General features: G+C 27.2%; 2 protein-coding genes across 8 annotated transcripts in view; one reads left to right on the forward strand and one right to left on the reverse strand.

The window, feature by feature from the left end:
- The window catches only part of LOC126905578 (protein grainyhead), an 83,531-nt gene that overhangs the window by 41,618 nt on the left and 24,123 nt on the right, over nt 1–17,790 (reverse strand). The window contains exon 1 of one of the 7 annotated variants that reach the window (XM_050685421.1): nt 14,694–14,752. The exons of the other annotated variants lie outside the window; for them this stretch is intronic. Within the exon in view, the coding sequence (XP_050541378.1) occupies nt 14,694–14,737 (44 nt within the window). The 5' untranslated portion in view covers nt 14,738–14,752. Of the gene's footprint in view, nt 1–14,693; nt 14,753–17,790 lie in introns of those variants that run through there. 7 annotated transcript variants of the gene reach the window in all.
- On the forward strand, nt 322–6,241 carry LOC126905580 (uncharacterized). Its single transcript, XM_050685422.1, has 2 exons — nt 322–1,245; nt 5,266–6,241. The coding sequence occupies exons 1-2, from the start codon at nt 694–696 to the stop codon at nt 6,004–6,006; spliced, it is 1,293 nt and encodes a 430-aa protein (XP_050541379.1). The 5' UTR covers nt 322–693; the 3' UTR covers nt 6,007–6,241.

Genomic DNA, 17,790 nt, shown 5'->3' on the forward strand with positions numbered 1-17,790 from the left:
ATACTTTTAAATTCAGTTGATAAATTTTATGAGCCTACAAAACATATTGAAACATTTAAAAAAGAACATTTGTATATGAGCTAATTACATAAATATTGTTATCATACAATTATATTATGTATATAATTAAGTAATTTAAAAATCAAATGATAATTTAACACAATATACTTAAATGAAATACTGAGTTCTCTGGTCGTTTTATAACTAGTAATAATTCAATCAATAAAAATGAATTTTTTATACATAGAATAGTCTAAGAAACACTATTTAAAATAGTTAGTGAAATAATCAAATTCCTGATTATTTACTTATCACTTTTTAGACTTTTTCAAAATCTATTAAGGTTAGATTAGCATTACCACTGAAAAAACAGTCATAACGGTTGTACGATTCATTATGTTTTTTTTCCTTTTAATATTATCAGAAGCAAACAATACTGATTCAAAAGCTGCAATATCACCGTAATAAAATTACTTTTTTATTTTTGTAGATGATTGTAATACGAGAAAAATATGTCAAATCTAATAGCATTAATAATATTTTGTAAACAAAAGAATATTAATTGTAGACTATTACATACTAAAGCACCCAGCTATTAATTTTAGTTTAGTTTCACTATAATATACAGAAAATAAAAATTTAAAAAGTAAATTAAGTAATTTTAAACTTTATTTTCAAAAATCTACTTCAGCAATGAAGATAGCAAAGGTATGTTTCATTTATTTAATAACTATCGCTGTCATTAAATGTGACCATTCATTAAGAGATAATGCAGATAATCTTGAAATTCCACGAAATATTGCAGAAAAAATACAATATATTGTAGAAATATTTGAACAATGGGCATTCGACTTATGGATAAATCGTAAACATGACAAAGAAAAGTTTATAATATATTTCAAACATTTTGGACAGCGAATCGCACACATATTAAGTTTGACTTCCAAACACAACATTTGGTGGTTATGGCAGCTTAATATACTATTGAATTCAGTTGATGAATTTTATGAGCCTATAAAATATTTGGAGATAAACATTAAAACATACAAAATGATTAATAAAATGAATCGCATTAGTAATGTTATCACATTAATTAAAAATCAAATGAAACTCAACTACGATAAAACTAAAAAGAAATCTGGGCTATTAAATTGTTTTAAAAATACTAAAAAATTAACCAATCAAGAACTATTACAAATTCAATTAACTGTTTTTATTGATGAAATTCCCTCAAAATTGAAAATCCTTGATGAAGAAATTGAAAAAGAATTAGGATATAAAGAAGATATAGTTCATATTTATACACCACAAAATATATTTTTATTTGATATCATTTTGAATGACAAATCTTTACAAACAATTTTTAAGAATTGTACAGCTATTACATTCAAATACGAGTACAAAGAACATTTAAAGAAAACTTATCATGACGCTATTAATAAATGGGTTGATATAGATGAAAAGTATTCTGAATTAATAAAGTACAGAAATACTTTATTTGGGATTATAAAATTTTATATTCATATTCATGTAGGATTAATCACATCAGTATTTAATGTTTATCTGTGTGAAAACAAGGGGAATATTCAAAAATTGAATCCACTCTGGGAATCAATGAAAAATTTAGTAATACAGTTTATAGATTTTTTTCATTTTCAAGATGATTCAGATTTAAATAAAATTTTTGTAATACTAACAAAATATAATGAATTACCACGATCATCAATTATCCAAAACATTTACCAAATGACAAAAAAATACTTTGAATATAAGCACGATATGTATAAATTACAATATAATTTACCGATAACAGATTTTACTGAACAATTAAGGGAAGGTGAATATTTAATACCACAGGTAAATCAATATTTGAAGGATCTAAAGTCTTATTTTAATATAGTTGAAGATTTATTTAAAAATGTTAACTTTAAAGTTTACGAAGTATTTTATAGTCTTATTCCTAAAAAAGATATCTTTTTTTTTTAACAATGTCTTGAAATAGTCATTATTACGTATGCAATAATTACAGTTCATTGTTTTGTTATTATATACACAATAAATTCATTAACCATGTAATTGTATCTTTAAGTGTAATATTTTATGTATAATAAAAAAATTATTAAGAATTAGGCAGAATAATACTAAAAAATATTAAAAATCTATATTATTTTTTATTAAATAAATATAATTTCTTTAATGTTTATAAGACTTATAAAAACGGCAATTTAAATAAAAGTTTACTTAAAATTTTTTTGGCGAAAACATCATCTAAGTAATATGGCACAAGTGTCTGAGATATTATTTTTAAAAAAATGTTGCCAAATTTTGACAAAACACAGAAATAACAATTACCATGTATATTCCTATCACATATATCTATAAAGTTATAATATTTTGAATACTAAAATATAATAACATATAATAGTTTTCAACCATCTGTTACTCCAATAACACTTTCTCGTGCTTAAATGCTTATCGATTTATAACCAGGTTTATAATTATTTAGTACCAACAATCCATAAAGTTACTTATAATTAATGATTAATAGTTAATTAATTAGTTAAATTATTAAATAATTATTTGTAGCTAAAGTCGCCAAGCCGAAAATTAAATCAATAGCTTATAAAAAATGAATTCCCATGAATAATTATGAAATTATATGGAATTCAAAAGTATTCATATAATAGCTTTTAAAGGATATTATAAAATGCATTAATCTTGGGAATATTTTATAAAATATATTCAATGGCCAAATACCAAATTGAGCGCCATTACCCATTGGGCGGCAAATGCATACACTCTTTTACTGCAAAATTATCTAAGTTTATTATATAAATAAATCTTTATTTGTTACATTTATACGAAAAAAATTGTGTAACATTTATGAATGAAATTAATAAGTAAAGTATTTCTAAAAATTTTTCTGTATGAAATTCTAATAAGAATACTTTAGTTAAGATGAGTTAAAAAAAGGATTATAAATGACATATATTTTATTCATTTTCAACCACTAGTTTCTTGTAAGTGAAAAAAAATTTTAGTTTCGTACCTGTAAAATATATTTCAATTATTTTTTTTTTTTAAGATTCTCAACTAGCTTTTAAATAAATATAATAAAATTAATTTGTTTCGTAGATTTTATTTTGTACGTATCGCTAAATTTATTTTACCATAGGTATGTAATAAAGTTTAAATTTGTAAAGTATTAAGTTAATAATATAAAATAGAAAAACAATACCTGTTAAATGTTTTAACCGCAGTAAATCATGCTACAAAAAGAAAAAACAAATGAAAAAAGAAGTTTATTAATACATTTTACTTGTAACAATTTATAAATAAAAGAATAACAGTTATTCTAAATTTTACTAAACGAAATAGTATACAGAGTAATTAATTTATCGTCGACCATTAAATATCTTATAAAATTACGATGAAGATAAAATTTTTTGGAATTTGGATCACTTATTTTACACCCACTATGTGAGGTACATTTTTTCCTTTAAAAATATATAAAAATTTATATAGAGACATGATAGTAAAATTGTTTTGTAATAATTTGTGCATTTTTATGCCAAGTAGAAATATTTGTTGAGTACCAGTATTTATAACGAGCGAAGTATTGCACAAGTACTAACAGGTGACTATTGACCAAATGGAACTAGCTCAGTACAGGTTATCATCTTATCCAAGAACTGATCTGCAGTATTGGTAGGAAGCACTTGGATGTAATTGCTAGCAGATAACTAGCCTTATACTGGTTACACAAAACTTTCAGCATTGTTTATGAGGAAAGAAAAATATTATTATGCCAGACATATGTCTGTATTGGTCCAGTACTGATAGCCCCCAAAACAGCCTTTATTGGCTCAGTAATGCACCTGTTATAAATTTCTGATTGGGATATAGCAGTACAAACAGATGTTATTTGATGAAGTTGCCTTATATTTCACTCGTGTAAATGAACTTGGTGTAATTATAAACCAAATAAGTATTTTTTAATTTTTAATCACACAAATAAAAGTTTTTCTTATCCTACAGTTCATTAAATATTTCTTATGGAAAATACGGATTACGGACCACGTTCAGTCCTCATTATTTATAAGTATCTAGTGATTGCAAACGCAAAGCTTTAGATAACATATATCAAAGACCACAAAATCAATTATATTAAGCGTAATTCAAAATAATATTGATTTTAAAACGTCGGTCGTCGTGTATTCTATAAAAGTCTGCAAGAATTATTAAACAATGAGTAGCGCAAAATATTAACGATGTCAAAAGTAATTGTAGATGATAAAAACTGGCGAGCACTATGTATTATGATTACTTTAATTCTAAAGGAAAATTAACGATTGTTTTACTTAAAAAATTTTTAGTGAAGTTGATCATTAAAGTTACATTTTTATTGTGTACACAAATAATGTGTGGAAACATTAATTTAACACACACAAGCTGAAATAGCAAACTAAAAAAATAACGTTTTTTTAATATGTCTCTGTGGATGTACTATGACAAAAATATGTCAAATCTAATAGTGATAATTAATAATTTATTTGAAACAATTTATAAACAAAAAAATATCGATTATAAATACTATTAAACAGAAAAGTGCGTAATTATTATATTTAGTTTCGTTTCATAAGTGTATTTGAAAAAATTAAAACTAAAATATAAAATAATTTAAAATTTAATATTGAAAAATCTACTGCTGCCATGAACATAGCAAAGGTAGGTTTTATTTTTTTAATAACTATCGCTGTCATTAAATGTATCCCCAAATTAAAAGATAAAGCGGAAAATCTTAAAGTTTCAACAGGTATTATAGAACAAGTCCAAAATATTCTAGAACTATTTGACTTTTGGGCAGTTTATATAAGCGTAAATATAATCAATGACATTGAAAATTTCAAAATATATTTCAAAAAGTTTGGAAAGCGAACCGCACGTATATTAAATTTGACTTCCAAACACAACATTTGGTGGTTATGGCAGCTTAATATACTTTTAAATTCATTTAACGAATTTTATGAGCCTATAGAAAAATTGGATAGAGTAAAAAGAAAAACAGAAAACTGTCACAAAACTAAACATATTTCTACTGTTATCAATTTAATTCAAAATCAAATGATACTTTACTATAATAAACTTATAAGGAATACTAGATCATTTGGTTGTTGTTTAACTACTAATAAATCAATCAATAAAAGTCAATTAGAAATTCCTTTAAATGCTTTTAATGGTGAAATTTCCTCAAAATTGAAAATTCTTGATGAAGAAATTGAAAAAGAATACGGAAATATAAATGATACAAGTCATATTTTTACACCACAAAATATATTTTTATTTGATATCATTTTGAATGACAAATCTTTACAAACAATTTTTAAGAATTGTACAGCTATTACATTCAAATACGAGTACAAAGAACATTTAAAGAAAACTTATCATGACGCTATTAATAAATGGGTTGATATAGATGAAAAGTATTCTGAATTAATAAAGTACAGAAATACTTTATTTGGAGTTATAAAATTTTATATTCATATTCATGTAGGATTACTCATATCAATCTTTTATGGTTATAAGTGTGAAAACAAGGGGAATATTCAAAAATTGAATCCACTCTGGGAATCAATGAAAAATTTAGTAATACAGTTTATAGATTTTTTTCATTTTCAAGATGATTCAGATTTAAATAAAATTTTTGTAATACTAACAAAATATAATGAATTACCACGATCATCAATTATCCAAAACATTTACCAAATGACAAAAAAATACTTTGAATATAAGCACGATATGTATAAATTACAATATAATTTACCGATAACAGATTTTACTGAACAATTAAGGGAAGGTGAATATTTAATACCACAGGTAAATCAATATTTGAAGGATCTAAAGTCTTATTTTAATATTGTTAATGATTTATTTAAAAATGTTAACTTTAAAGTTTACGAAGTATTTTATAGTCTTATCCCTAAAAAAGATAGCTCTTATTTTTAACAACGTCTTGAAATAGTTATATTATGTATGCAATAATTATCGTTCATTGTTTTATTATTATATGCACAATAAATTCATTAACCATGTAATTGTATCTTTAAATGTAATATTTTATGTATAATAAAAAAATTATTAAGAATTAGACAGAATAATACGAAAAACTGTTAAAAAACTATATTATGTTTTATTAAATAAATATCATTTCTGAACATTATCATATATGCGCACAATTTAATGATTTTAGACACTACTAATAAACGAAACTAAATATTACTTTAAAATAACATATGTGTTAATATTTTTTATAAAAAAATATCACATTATTGTTTATAAGACTTATAAAAACGGCAGTTCAAATATAGTGTTTACTTAAGAATTTTTTGGCAAAAATATGATTAAATTAATTTGACACGAGTGTTTAAAATATTTAAAGGAAGTTATAGAATGCATTAATCTTGGCATTATTTTATTAAGCTAATTAAATGGCTAGATAGCATATAGGGCGGCAAATACATACACTCTCCTACTATACATATACCTTAGTTTATTAAATAATAAATCTTCAATGGTTATATTTTTATGAAAAATTCTTGATGAATATGTATAACATTAATAAGAATAGATAAATAGGAATATGTTGGTTAAAATGGATAAAGAAATAAATATTGATTTTTTTTTTTAACCACTAGAGTCTCACTTGTAAGTGAGAAAAAAAATCTAGCTTTGTGCCTGTAAAATAGAAACAATAATTAAATTACATTTTTTTTAAACCATTATCAACTAGATTAAATAAAATTTAATTTGTTCCCTAGATTCTATTTTGAGCGTAATGCTAAAAAAACTTATTAAACCATGGGTATGTTATGAGGTTTTAATGATCTTTTTTTTGATACAAGTAATTTGTTAATATTAAATGAAATACAAAAATAATTGAAATAAAAGAATCTTAGGTATTTTTGAAAACAAGATATAAAACAACGGAAGATAAATAAAACCTATCTTTTTTTAATTATATGATTTACAATTCAAAACTGTTATTTTATATATATATTTCCCATTGGAGTAGTAGTCATAAATAATAATAATCATATGGTATAAATTACTGTTAAAATATGTATATAAAATTCAAATTATAATAAAAATATGAATTTAAAACTAAAAATCGAGAATACATATTTCGGGAAATATATTACCATTATCAACACTAAACAAATACTGACATCACGGCCGATAAAATACCACTTATATACCCCTAGTGAACTTATTATCTAATTATGAATATTTCATTAGTGCGTAAATTTATTTAAAATACATGCACAATATCCAAGTGTAAATATCAATATGATCTATGAAAACATTACTTTACAAATATATCATAATATTTCTAAAAAGTCATTAGTAATACCAATAAATCTATTAACGGAGTGTAGAGTTTACGATAAGATTAAAAAAAGTAGGTTTTCAGTTTTTGACAAACCCATTGTATTCCTGTCTACTAAGAATAGTCTAAGGAACACTATTTAAAATAGTTACTGAAATAACCAAATAGCTGATTATCTATTTATCATTTTTTAGACTTTTTCAAAATCTATCAAGGTTAGTTAAGCATTAACACTGAATTACAACTGTCATAACTGTAACGCTTGTACGATTAATTGTTTTTTCGTGAAATATTATTTTAATTAAAATTGCTTTTGAATATATCAGAAGCAAACAGTACTGTCGAAAAGCTGAAATAACACCGTAATAAAATAACTTTTTTATTTAAGTTTGTCTATGATTGTACTGTAAAAAAAATATGTCAAATCTAATAGCTTGTATACTTAAGAGTTTATTTTCAACGATGTATGAAAAAAAAAAAACCTGTTGTGTAGATACTATTAAATAGAAAAGTTCGTAACTATTATTTTAGTTTCGTTTCATAAGTGTATTAGTCAAATTAAAACTAAAAGTATAAAATAAAATAATTTAAAATTTAATATTGAAAAATCTACTGCAGCCATGAAGATAGCAAAGGTATGTTTCATTTTCTTAATAACTATCGCTGTCATTAAATGTGATCATTCATTAAGAGATAATGTAGATAATCTTGAAATTCCACGAAATATTGCAGAAAAAATAAAATATATTCTAGAAATATTTCAACAATGGGCATCCGATATAAACCTAAATCGTTATAATGACAATGATAAGTTCATAATATATTTCAAACATTTTGGACAGCGAATCGCACACATATTAAGTTCGACTTCCAAGCACAACATTTGGTGGTTATGGCAGCTTAATATACTATTGAATTCAGTTGATGAATTTTATGAGCCTACAAAACATATGGTAAAATATAAAAAAGATAACGACATTCGTATAAGAGCTTATCACATATATAATGCTATTAAGTTAATTAAAGATCAAATGAAACTTAACGACGATGAACCTATAAAGAAACCAGGGATACTCAGTCGTTTAAAAACTACTAAAAAATTAACCATTCAAGAACTATTACAAATTCAATTAACTGTTTTTATTGATGAAATTCCCTCAAAATTGAAAATCCTTGATGAAGAAATCATTAATGAATTCGGAAACAAAAAAGACATAGTTCATATTTATACACCACAAAATATATTTTTATTTGATATCATTTTGAATAACAAATCTTTACAAACAATTTTTAAGAATTGTACAGCTATTACATTCAAATACGAGTACATGGAACATTTAATGAAAACTTATCATGACGCTATCAGTAAATGGGTTGATATAGATGAAAAGTATTCTGAATTAATAAAGTACAGAAATACTTTATTTGGAGTTATAAAATTTTATATTCATATTCATGTAGGATTACTCATATCAATCTTTTATGGTTATAAGTGTGTACGTAAGGGGGATATTGAAAAATTGAATCCACTCTGGGAATCAATGAAAAATTTAGTAATACAGTTTATAGATTTTTTTCATTNAAACGTAAGGGGGATATTGAAAAATTGAATCCACTCTGGGAATCAATGAAAAATTTAGTAATACAGTTTATAGATTTTTTTCATTTTCAAGATGATTCAGATTTAAAAGCAATTTATGTAATATTAAAGGAATTTAATAAATTACCAGATTCAAAATTTATTAATAATATTTTCCAAATAACACAAAAACACTTTATTTATAATCTTGATATATATCATTTAAAATACTATATTTCGATAGAAATTTTTCTTAAAGATTTAAGAAATGGTAAAGATTTAATACCACAGATACATCAATATTTGAAGGATCTAAACACTTATTTTAATATTGTTACAGATTTATTTAAAAACGTTAACTTTGAAGTTTACGAAGTATTTTATAGTCTTATTCCTAAAAAAGGATAACTGTTATTTTTAACAATGTCTTGAAATAGTTTGCAATAATTAACAGAAGATAAATAAAATCTTTCTATTTTTATATAACATAATTTACTATTCAAACTGTTATTTTATACATATTTCCAATTGGAGTAGTAGTCATAAATAATAATAATAATAATCATGTGATATAAAATACTGTTAAAAATATGTATATAAAATTTAAATTATAATAAAAGTATGAATTTAAATCTAATAATTGTAGATACGTGTTTCGAGAAAGATGTTACCATTATCAACACTAAACACACACTGACACTCCAACCAAATAAATACTACATATATATCCCTAGTGATGTTAACTAAGTAATATTATCACATTATGCCTGTTAATACAAGTTTAATAATAAATTTTTCAGTGGGCAAAGAACCCTATTAGTTGAATTGTTCTTATTTCTAAACATAAAAAAATTTCACCCACAGAGATAAAACAACTTACTTAAAAATCAAGAAAAGATAATTAACTAATATTAGTCACTAGTGATCTATTTTTATTATATAATGAAATTCAATATTAATTTTGTAAAAAATGCAAAGAAGATTTTAAACGTTTTACAAGTAAAAAACTATTTGAAGTGAAAAAATGTTAATAAAAAATTATCTATTTATTACCTTTACAATAATGATATTTTATTTACTAACTTTTCATCATCATCTCCTTAGCCTCTATTCCAACTATTTAATGAAATGTTGATTGGTCGCTAATCATTCTTGTATTATTAATTTTTGAGATAACAGGATTTTTAACATTCAGCAATGTTGAGAAAATGTTTAGTCATACTCTACTAGACCATAACGCAAAGATAAGAATTCTTTCGTGTTGTATACGTCAACGCTTATTAATAAGAATTATAACAACTTAAGAAATAATAATAATAATGCAACACTCGTTATCGACTATTATTTAGATCACTCTCCATTTAATAGTAAATAAATAATAATAAGTTCCTATTTAACTTTCAAAAGCTACCCCTATAACCTACCCTTAGGAATAATTTTTTCTTACAATGAAATTTACATTTACAATGCTTTACAAAAATCAGTTAAATTTTAATCTATACGTTTTTATAAGAACAATTATTATTTAACGAAAAATTGAGTGATAGTATACTTGAGAAATCCCACTGTATAATATTACTAACTAAATGTTAATCCAATAAATGTTTGTAAATATGCAAAATTATTTCTGGTATGCGTCTGATAAATTTTGAAGGGAGTTATGTAAATTGTTAATCATGGCAATATTTCATAATGTTAATTAAAAGTCTAGATATCAGTGTGAGCGCCATTATCCATTGGGTAGCAAACGCCCACTTTCCCTTACTGTAAATTAAAGAACTAACGAAATTTTGTCACATTATAATTGTAAGATATGTATTTATTATTAAGGTATACCTTAATATATTTTTTTAACATACGTTATTTAGTAAAAAGTTTTGAAATTTGAATAGTATAATATTGAAAAATATCTGTTAATTGTTTAAGCAGTTGTTATCATGATATTAAAGACAAAAATAATACGTAATAATTTATGTATTAATTTTACTTAATAGTATACTTGAATAAATTTATAGATAAAAACATGTCTGCAATTGAACGTTTTAAAAAACAAAAATTTATAAATTTAATGGGATTTAGATTTTTTTACTAATCTATATACATAGTGATTTATCGTCGAGCACTAAAATTCCAATAAAAAAATAATAATAATAAATATATATATATTCTTTTTAGTATTATTATTTCACTTCTATGCATTAATTATCAAGTACTTTATCGGTTCATTCGTTGCACCCTATAAGGGTTTCTACTTTTTTATTTTTAATGGCAGAAATGTTAGAAAATGACAACTTTTAAACCAATATTTCACAAGTTATTAATATTTTTAATTGCAGATTAGAAATAACATAATGGGTTTATGTTATTTAAATCACTAGACATTTCTCGGTCGTATTCCTCTTTCTGCCTGAGTTAAAAGTGTTAATAACTTCAAAATATTGGTAAAAAAGTTCTTATTGGTGGTCATTTTCTTAATTAGACCATTGTCTAACAAAAAAACTAATTACTTATATATGTTCCCATTAAAAAAAATTTAATTGTTAACTATGTAAGAGACAATAGGGGCACGAAAAATCGGCCTTTTTAATTTTGGCGGGATCTACACGCGCCTGACTTAACATACAAATGGACAGGTAAATTCTGATTACAATCGGAAACGGANTTTTTAATTTTGGCGGAATCTACACGCGCCTGACTTAACATACAAATGGACAGGTAAATTCTGATTACAATCGGAAACGGAATCAAGACATCAACGTAATATACATAACTTATAAAGTAAAACCGTAATGTGGAAAAATAAGTGATTTAAAATGGCAAAGTCGTTTCGTGCACAAAAGCATTTATTGTTATTCTTCTTAAAAAATCTTCAAAAATCTCATTCGAATGTCGTTCAGATGACAAACGAAGAAGAACGGCGGCGTTTCAGTAAATATTTAATACAAGCAATTTATCTGTCGCTACGGACAACGACAGTTACGTCGGAAACAATTAGCTCATACTAAAAATGCTACTGCACAAATATCTCCCAAGCCCATTACTAGTACAACAATAATATTAATCTCGCTTGTCGGATGTGAGCGACTTAAACTAACCACTGGGTAACGGATCGTGTGCCACAGTAGTAGTTCTCATAGTGTTTTCCGCAGTTATCGGGTAAAACAATGACCGGCACTATCACACAGAAGGAACTCCGTTTTTCTTTTTTTTTTACTACACCAATTCACTTCTATGGCGATAAGTCAATTTTATCGTGCGTAAAACGTTTAGGGGAAAGAACATGAGGACAAAACACCCAAAGCACACGGAAGCGAGCGAAACAATAACCGAATACAATTAAAGCATACCAAGTTCCGGTTCCTCGTATAAGATCAAACACTAAAAACGTTTTTTTAATTTTGATTAACACACGACGAAATTAAGAGTTTCCTGTATCAAAACAAACAAGAGAATAATGTGCTAAAACGAACACGACGTGTAGTATATGTTGCCTGCGCAGACGCCCAAAACCGGTTGATATTGTTATTCGACAATTAATCTAATTGAACTAAAAACTATTATTATAACTGTAACTATAGTAAATTTCTTATGTATTATTTCAGAGGTGTTTATCTTGAGTACAAAATGCACATCGAGTACCGCTCTCGCAGTCGTGGTGATGTTCACTGCGACTGTATTATCGTATCTCAGTGTACTTTTGTAAATAAACATGTTTCAACAAACGGGATGGTTGACCAAAATCTAATAAATTACAATAGTTGCATTAGTACGTACATACACCGTAAGTATGTACGCGNCGCTCTCGCAGTCGTGGTAATGTTCACTGCGACTGTATTATCGTATCTCAGTGTACTTTTGTAAATAAACATGTTTCAACAAACGGGATGGTTGACCAAAATCTAATAAATTACAATAGTTGCATTAGTACGTACATACACCGTAAGTATGTACGCGTATACAAAATATCTTGTCCAGTTAGTTATTGAAGAAAAAAAATCGAACTCGACCAGTTTTCTAAGACCGTGCAATGCTCACACGTCACCTGCTCGGTGTTAATTTGTAGTCCGTTAAACCCAACCGTATACTTTTAAAGAAAAACAGAACGGTATCATATCAATTAAATTTGTGTATGCTAAGTCAAGTCCACGTAAAAATCAATCGAAGTACGGCAGCGCATATCGCACATTTTTTTGTTGTACTAAACACGATTAGCTCACCTCTACACGAAAAACCAATTATGAACAAATGAAAAAGTCACTTTGTTATTACACATACACACACTGCAGCGACTGTCCATTAATGCAGATAGGTGTTTTTTTAACAATAGATTCGATTCCTGAATGCGTATGGTAATTTTTCAATGTAATTGCTTTGAATAATAAACAATTATTTACTTGAAACAAATATTATTNTGCATATCGCACATGTTTTGTTGTACTAAACACGATTAGCTCATCTCTACACGAAAAACCAATTATGAACAATTGAAAAAGTCACTATGTTATTATACATACACACACTGCAGCGACTGTCCATTAATACAGAATAGGTGTTTTTTAACAATAGGTTCGATTCCTGAATGCGTATGGTAATTTTTCAATGTAATTGCTTTGAATAATAAACAATTATTTACTTGAAACAAATATTATTTCCTGAACATAGAAAACTTTTTTAATACACTGTCGATCGAAGGTTCTTCTAACCGAGATTTTATTTATAACTATATTCTGTTTGCAAGTATTTTTAAAGATTGTAAGATATATTAAAAACTACGAAATTATGTAGTTAAATGCTAATAATCATAAACGGTATTTTACCCAAAACATTAAAACTGTCATTCTATCTTGGGACGTCACAAGTTGTAATTTAAGTTGATTCTGTACATTCAATAGTAATCATTGTCTTTTACTATGAGCAAGTATTAAAAATAATACAATTTGTTATTATTAAACTTTTTTGCGGAACCGGATTTGAATTGTTTGTCACGAGAAACAATTAAACTGTTTTTAAGCATTAAATTATTATTTTTTCAATAATGAATTGTATTTATATGAGATAAAGATAAAGATGAGGTATATAAATTTGTTTAATTGCATTAATTTATTAAAAAATATTATTTATTTGTTTTAAATCTCTTATGTTATAAATCATTACAACTCATGTAGTGTACCTAACAGCCATGAACAAGATTTCGAAACCTACTCCNACTTTGCAAACATTTTCCAGGTATATAAATTTGTTTAATTGCATTAATTTATTAAAAAATATTATTTATTTGTTTTAAATCTCTTATGTTATAAATCATTACAACTCATGTAGTGTACCTAACAGCCATGAACAAGATTTCGAAACCTACTCCTATACACATACTACAAATCGTCTGTTACAGTTAAACAAACCGTTTGCCTTGATTCGATGACAATATTTTTGCAAGTACAATGTGCTATTTAAAAACAGAGTATAAAACAGATTGTGCCGGGTGTTTTATCAAATGCAGACAACAGTAAATCCTAAGATATGTGTATTAATGAAAATTCCGTCAATTCTTACATCAACAAGGTCTGTAACACATTCAAACGCATTATTGTCACCGAATGGCACAGTTTAACCTCTAAATAAATAGATAACCGTCCAAAACTTATAAATATAATTCAACTACAGACGAAACGAGAAGGTTACGTGCAATAGCATTAAAAAGGATCTAGATAAGCAACAGATAATTCTTACCCAGTTTCATGCGTACGTATAGAATATAATTTAAGTGCAAACATGTTAGACTTTACATAAATCACACTAATAATACAAGCATTTGATATAGAATAGGTATTTCTTGGATTTTTTGTCGGCGTATATTTAAACAAACTGGTTTACCTGAAACAGATCAAATTTAAGATTTCGTTAGCGATTAAGTTTGAGAAAGGTTTATACACAACTAGTTTAAATAGATACAACAACGTTACGCGTGTACTATTATAAGATAAATGAAAAATATTCAATTATATCAGCCTTGTTTATTTAACACTGAGAAAATATTATGATACGGTAACATAAAACTTATCAGCCATTTGTTTTTAGTGCAACACCACATTTTACTACCCGTAGCCAGGTAGACAGTAATTATCTTGTGCAGTAAATTGAACTACCACTGCTAACTTTGAGACTATGATTTTTCAAAATCGATTTAAAAACCATTGACTATTTTTAACGATAAAATTTACAATGTAAAATATATCTACGGCCATTTCGCGTTTAATGGAATAAACAAAACAAATATTTATACATTACTAGCAAGAGAACAGACTAATTAATTAACTGTGGATGACGCAATTGGTTAGCATAAAAACCAGTGAAACACTACTTTTTAGTACATTTTTATGTCTCAAAAGGTTGTAAATAAAATATTTAATTTACAGACACGCATATATGCATCGGAAAACATATCATCGTCAATTTTAACTCAATAAAACATTAGTTTTATAAAAAAAACACCATGATTGTGTACAAAATAAACAGTATTTTTAATTATAGCGAGGAAAAAAAATCGTCCGTTGGGTAAATCCGCACCGGTGTTTGCAGAAAATCTTGTGGGTATGTAATATTATGTATGATCACTACCGCACAGAACACAGACAGCACATATGTCATTGTCATTTGCGGTTCATCAATCATCCTGTTTACATATATACACTGGAAGTATTTAATTTTTTTTCTTCGAGTCCTTCGAATCCTTTGAAAATAACCCCCAGCTATTATTTATTCATTAAACACGCTTTTTTTTTTTTTTCTATTCAAATAGTTCGACAAACCTATAACATATAGATGTAAGAATATACGCGTAGAATGTGTACTATTTTTTTCTCATCTTTTTAAGTATCGTCCTGAACAAACACTCTAACGTGGAACCCTTCAGTAATTTTTCACCATGACTAAGCCGTATGCACCGTGATGATAACGCAAACAATGGCCTGCAACAGCCGCTTCGAACACCAAATGCTCGTGAAAAGTCAAGTCGTTTGCCACAGCAGTACGTTAGTACGAAACATATTTAAATACCCGCGAAACGGAATAAAAGAAAATAGTGAGCAGTAGAAAAAAATAACAAAATCTGGACAACGGGAGAAAACGAAATATTAGAAAACACATAATACCAAAGATGTCCCAAAGCGATCGAATAGCGTCTAAGCCGCAAAAAGTAATATCGTTTGCGACCGCCAAATGTGGTCTGTAAATGAAATCAGATTCGTGTTTTGTTTGCGTGGTTAAGTAATGAACACCCAATCATATTAGTATCGCGCATAAATGTCAATCTAAAATCAATGAGGTTTGTAAGGGGAGGCAAGTGAAATATATACGCCAGATTCGATGAATCTGAACAGGAGCTGTGCAAAACGATAATAGAATACTCGCGATCAAATTAAAAAGCTAAAAGCCAACATATCTGTTGACACAAAAATTGGATTAACGGCTCAAATTTTTTTTATCTATTCCTCGTAATACTCCACATTAATAAGACTTCATGATCGCATCACATTGCGGTCACGATGCGCGTACGTTAGAAGAAATAACACGTACAAAAGAATAACAATAATCTTGAAAGAGGAGCCAATGAATAAATTATATGTGTACAAAACCGAGGGGTTGCTCCTCCTGTAGAGGTACGAGATCCCGTTGTTGCAGCCCACCACTGTGCCTTCACCCACATCAATAGATCTGTGCTGCGCGCCCGTACACATCACCATGACTATGATGAAATACGATTGTGTAAACCCGACGAAATATGTTTAGAGGGCCGTTTTTTACAATACAAGGGGGTACAGTGTGCGCAACGGGAGAGATAATGACTGTATGTATGTAGCGCAGCTCTGGTTAAAACATTTCGGTCGTGCATCGGCGCAGTAGTCTCCCACAAGAAAACGCACTGCAAGACAGTGTGTGCTTTTATCATCTAACCAAGCGAATGATCTGTCGATATCACGTTTAAAACGAACCCGATACTTTTATGTTAATGTGTATAATATGCTCTCGAGAAATGCGTCTTAACGTTATTTTATTGTATTTAGTAGAGAACCGGAGTGACGCAATAAATCTGGATTTCTGTCAAGTAGTTTCATGTTTGTATAACATACACAACAAGTAATGTTTGAGCGGCTTTTTTTTTTTTTTTGTTTTTTTTTACTATAAACAGTAGGGTGTTTTTTTCTATGCTCCGGTTGTCGCCCACCAATTAGATCCCCTCATCGATACAACAACGTGTTACACACGGCAGCGAGCAAAAACCTGTTGAAGCAAGTAGCGGTCAAACGGCTCTCGCAATTTTATCCCCTTCGATGCATTTCCATCTGTTGTTGTGATTTGTATACACGAAAAACACTCGATGCGAATCTCTTCGGTTGGCGGTTGTTTTGGGGGTGCACGTGTTTTTTACGGGCCGAGGTTGTTTCGAGTACAAAAAGACGGATTACCGTAAAGTATCATCGATGACTATACACACACTTGTAACATTAGGACGTTGTGGTCGACAGCCATTCAATAATGGTATGTTATGCGGTTATCATGGGATATCTCAATTAACGTTTGTGACAGACAATTTTTTTTAAAAATCCGTAGCGCTCAAAGATGGTCAAAGGAGATAACCGATAGGTCGTACGTATGTTGTGTAACAGGGTTATATAGTCGTATAACAGGCACACTCAGGCCAAACGTCAATCTAAACGATCAAAAAATGTAAATTTAAAACAATTTAGGATGTATTTTTACTAATAAGTTCTACTTTATAGCATATATAATCTTTTGAATACGGCCATTCATTGCTGTAGAAAACTAA

This window comes from Daktulosphaira vitifoliae, unplaced genomic scaffold (assembly GCF_025091365.1).
Source record: "Daktulosphaira vitifoliae isolate Bord-2020 unplaced genomic scaffold, ASM2509136v1 Scaffold_4, whole genome shotgun sequence".
In the NCBI taxonomy this organism is placed as follows: Eukaryota; Metazoa; Arthropoda; class Insecta; order Hemiptera; family Phylloxeridae; genus Daktulosphaira; species Daktulosphaira vitifoliae.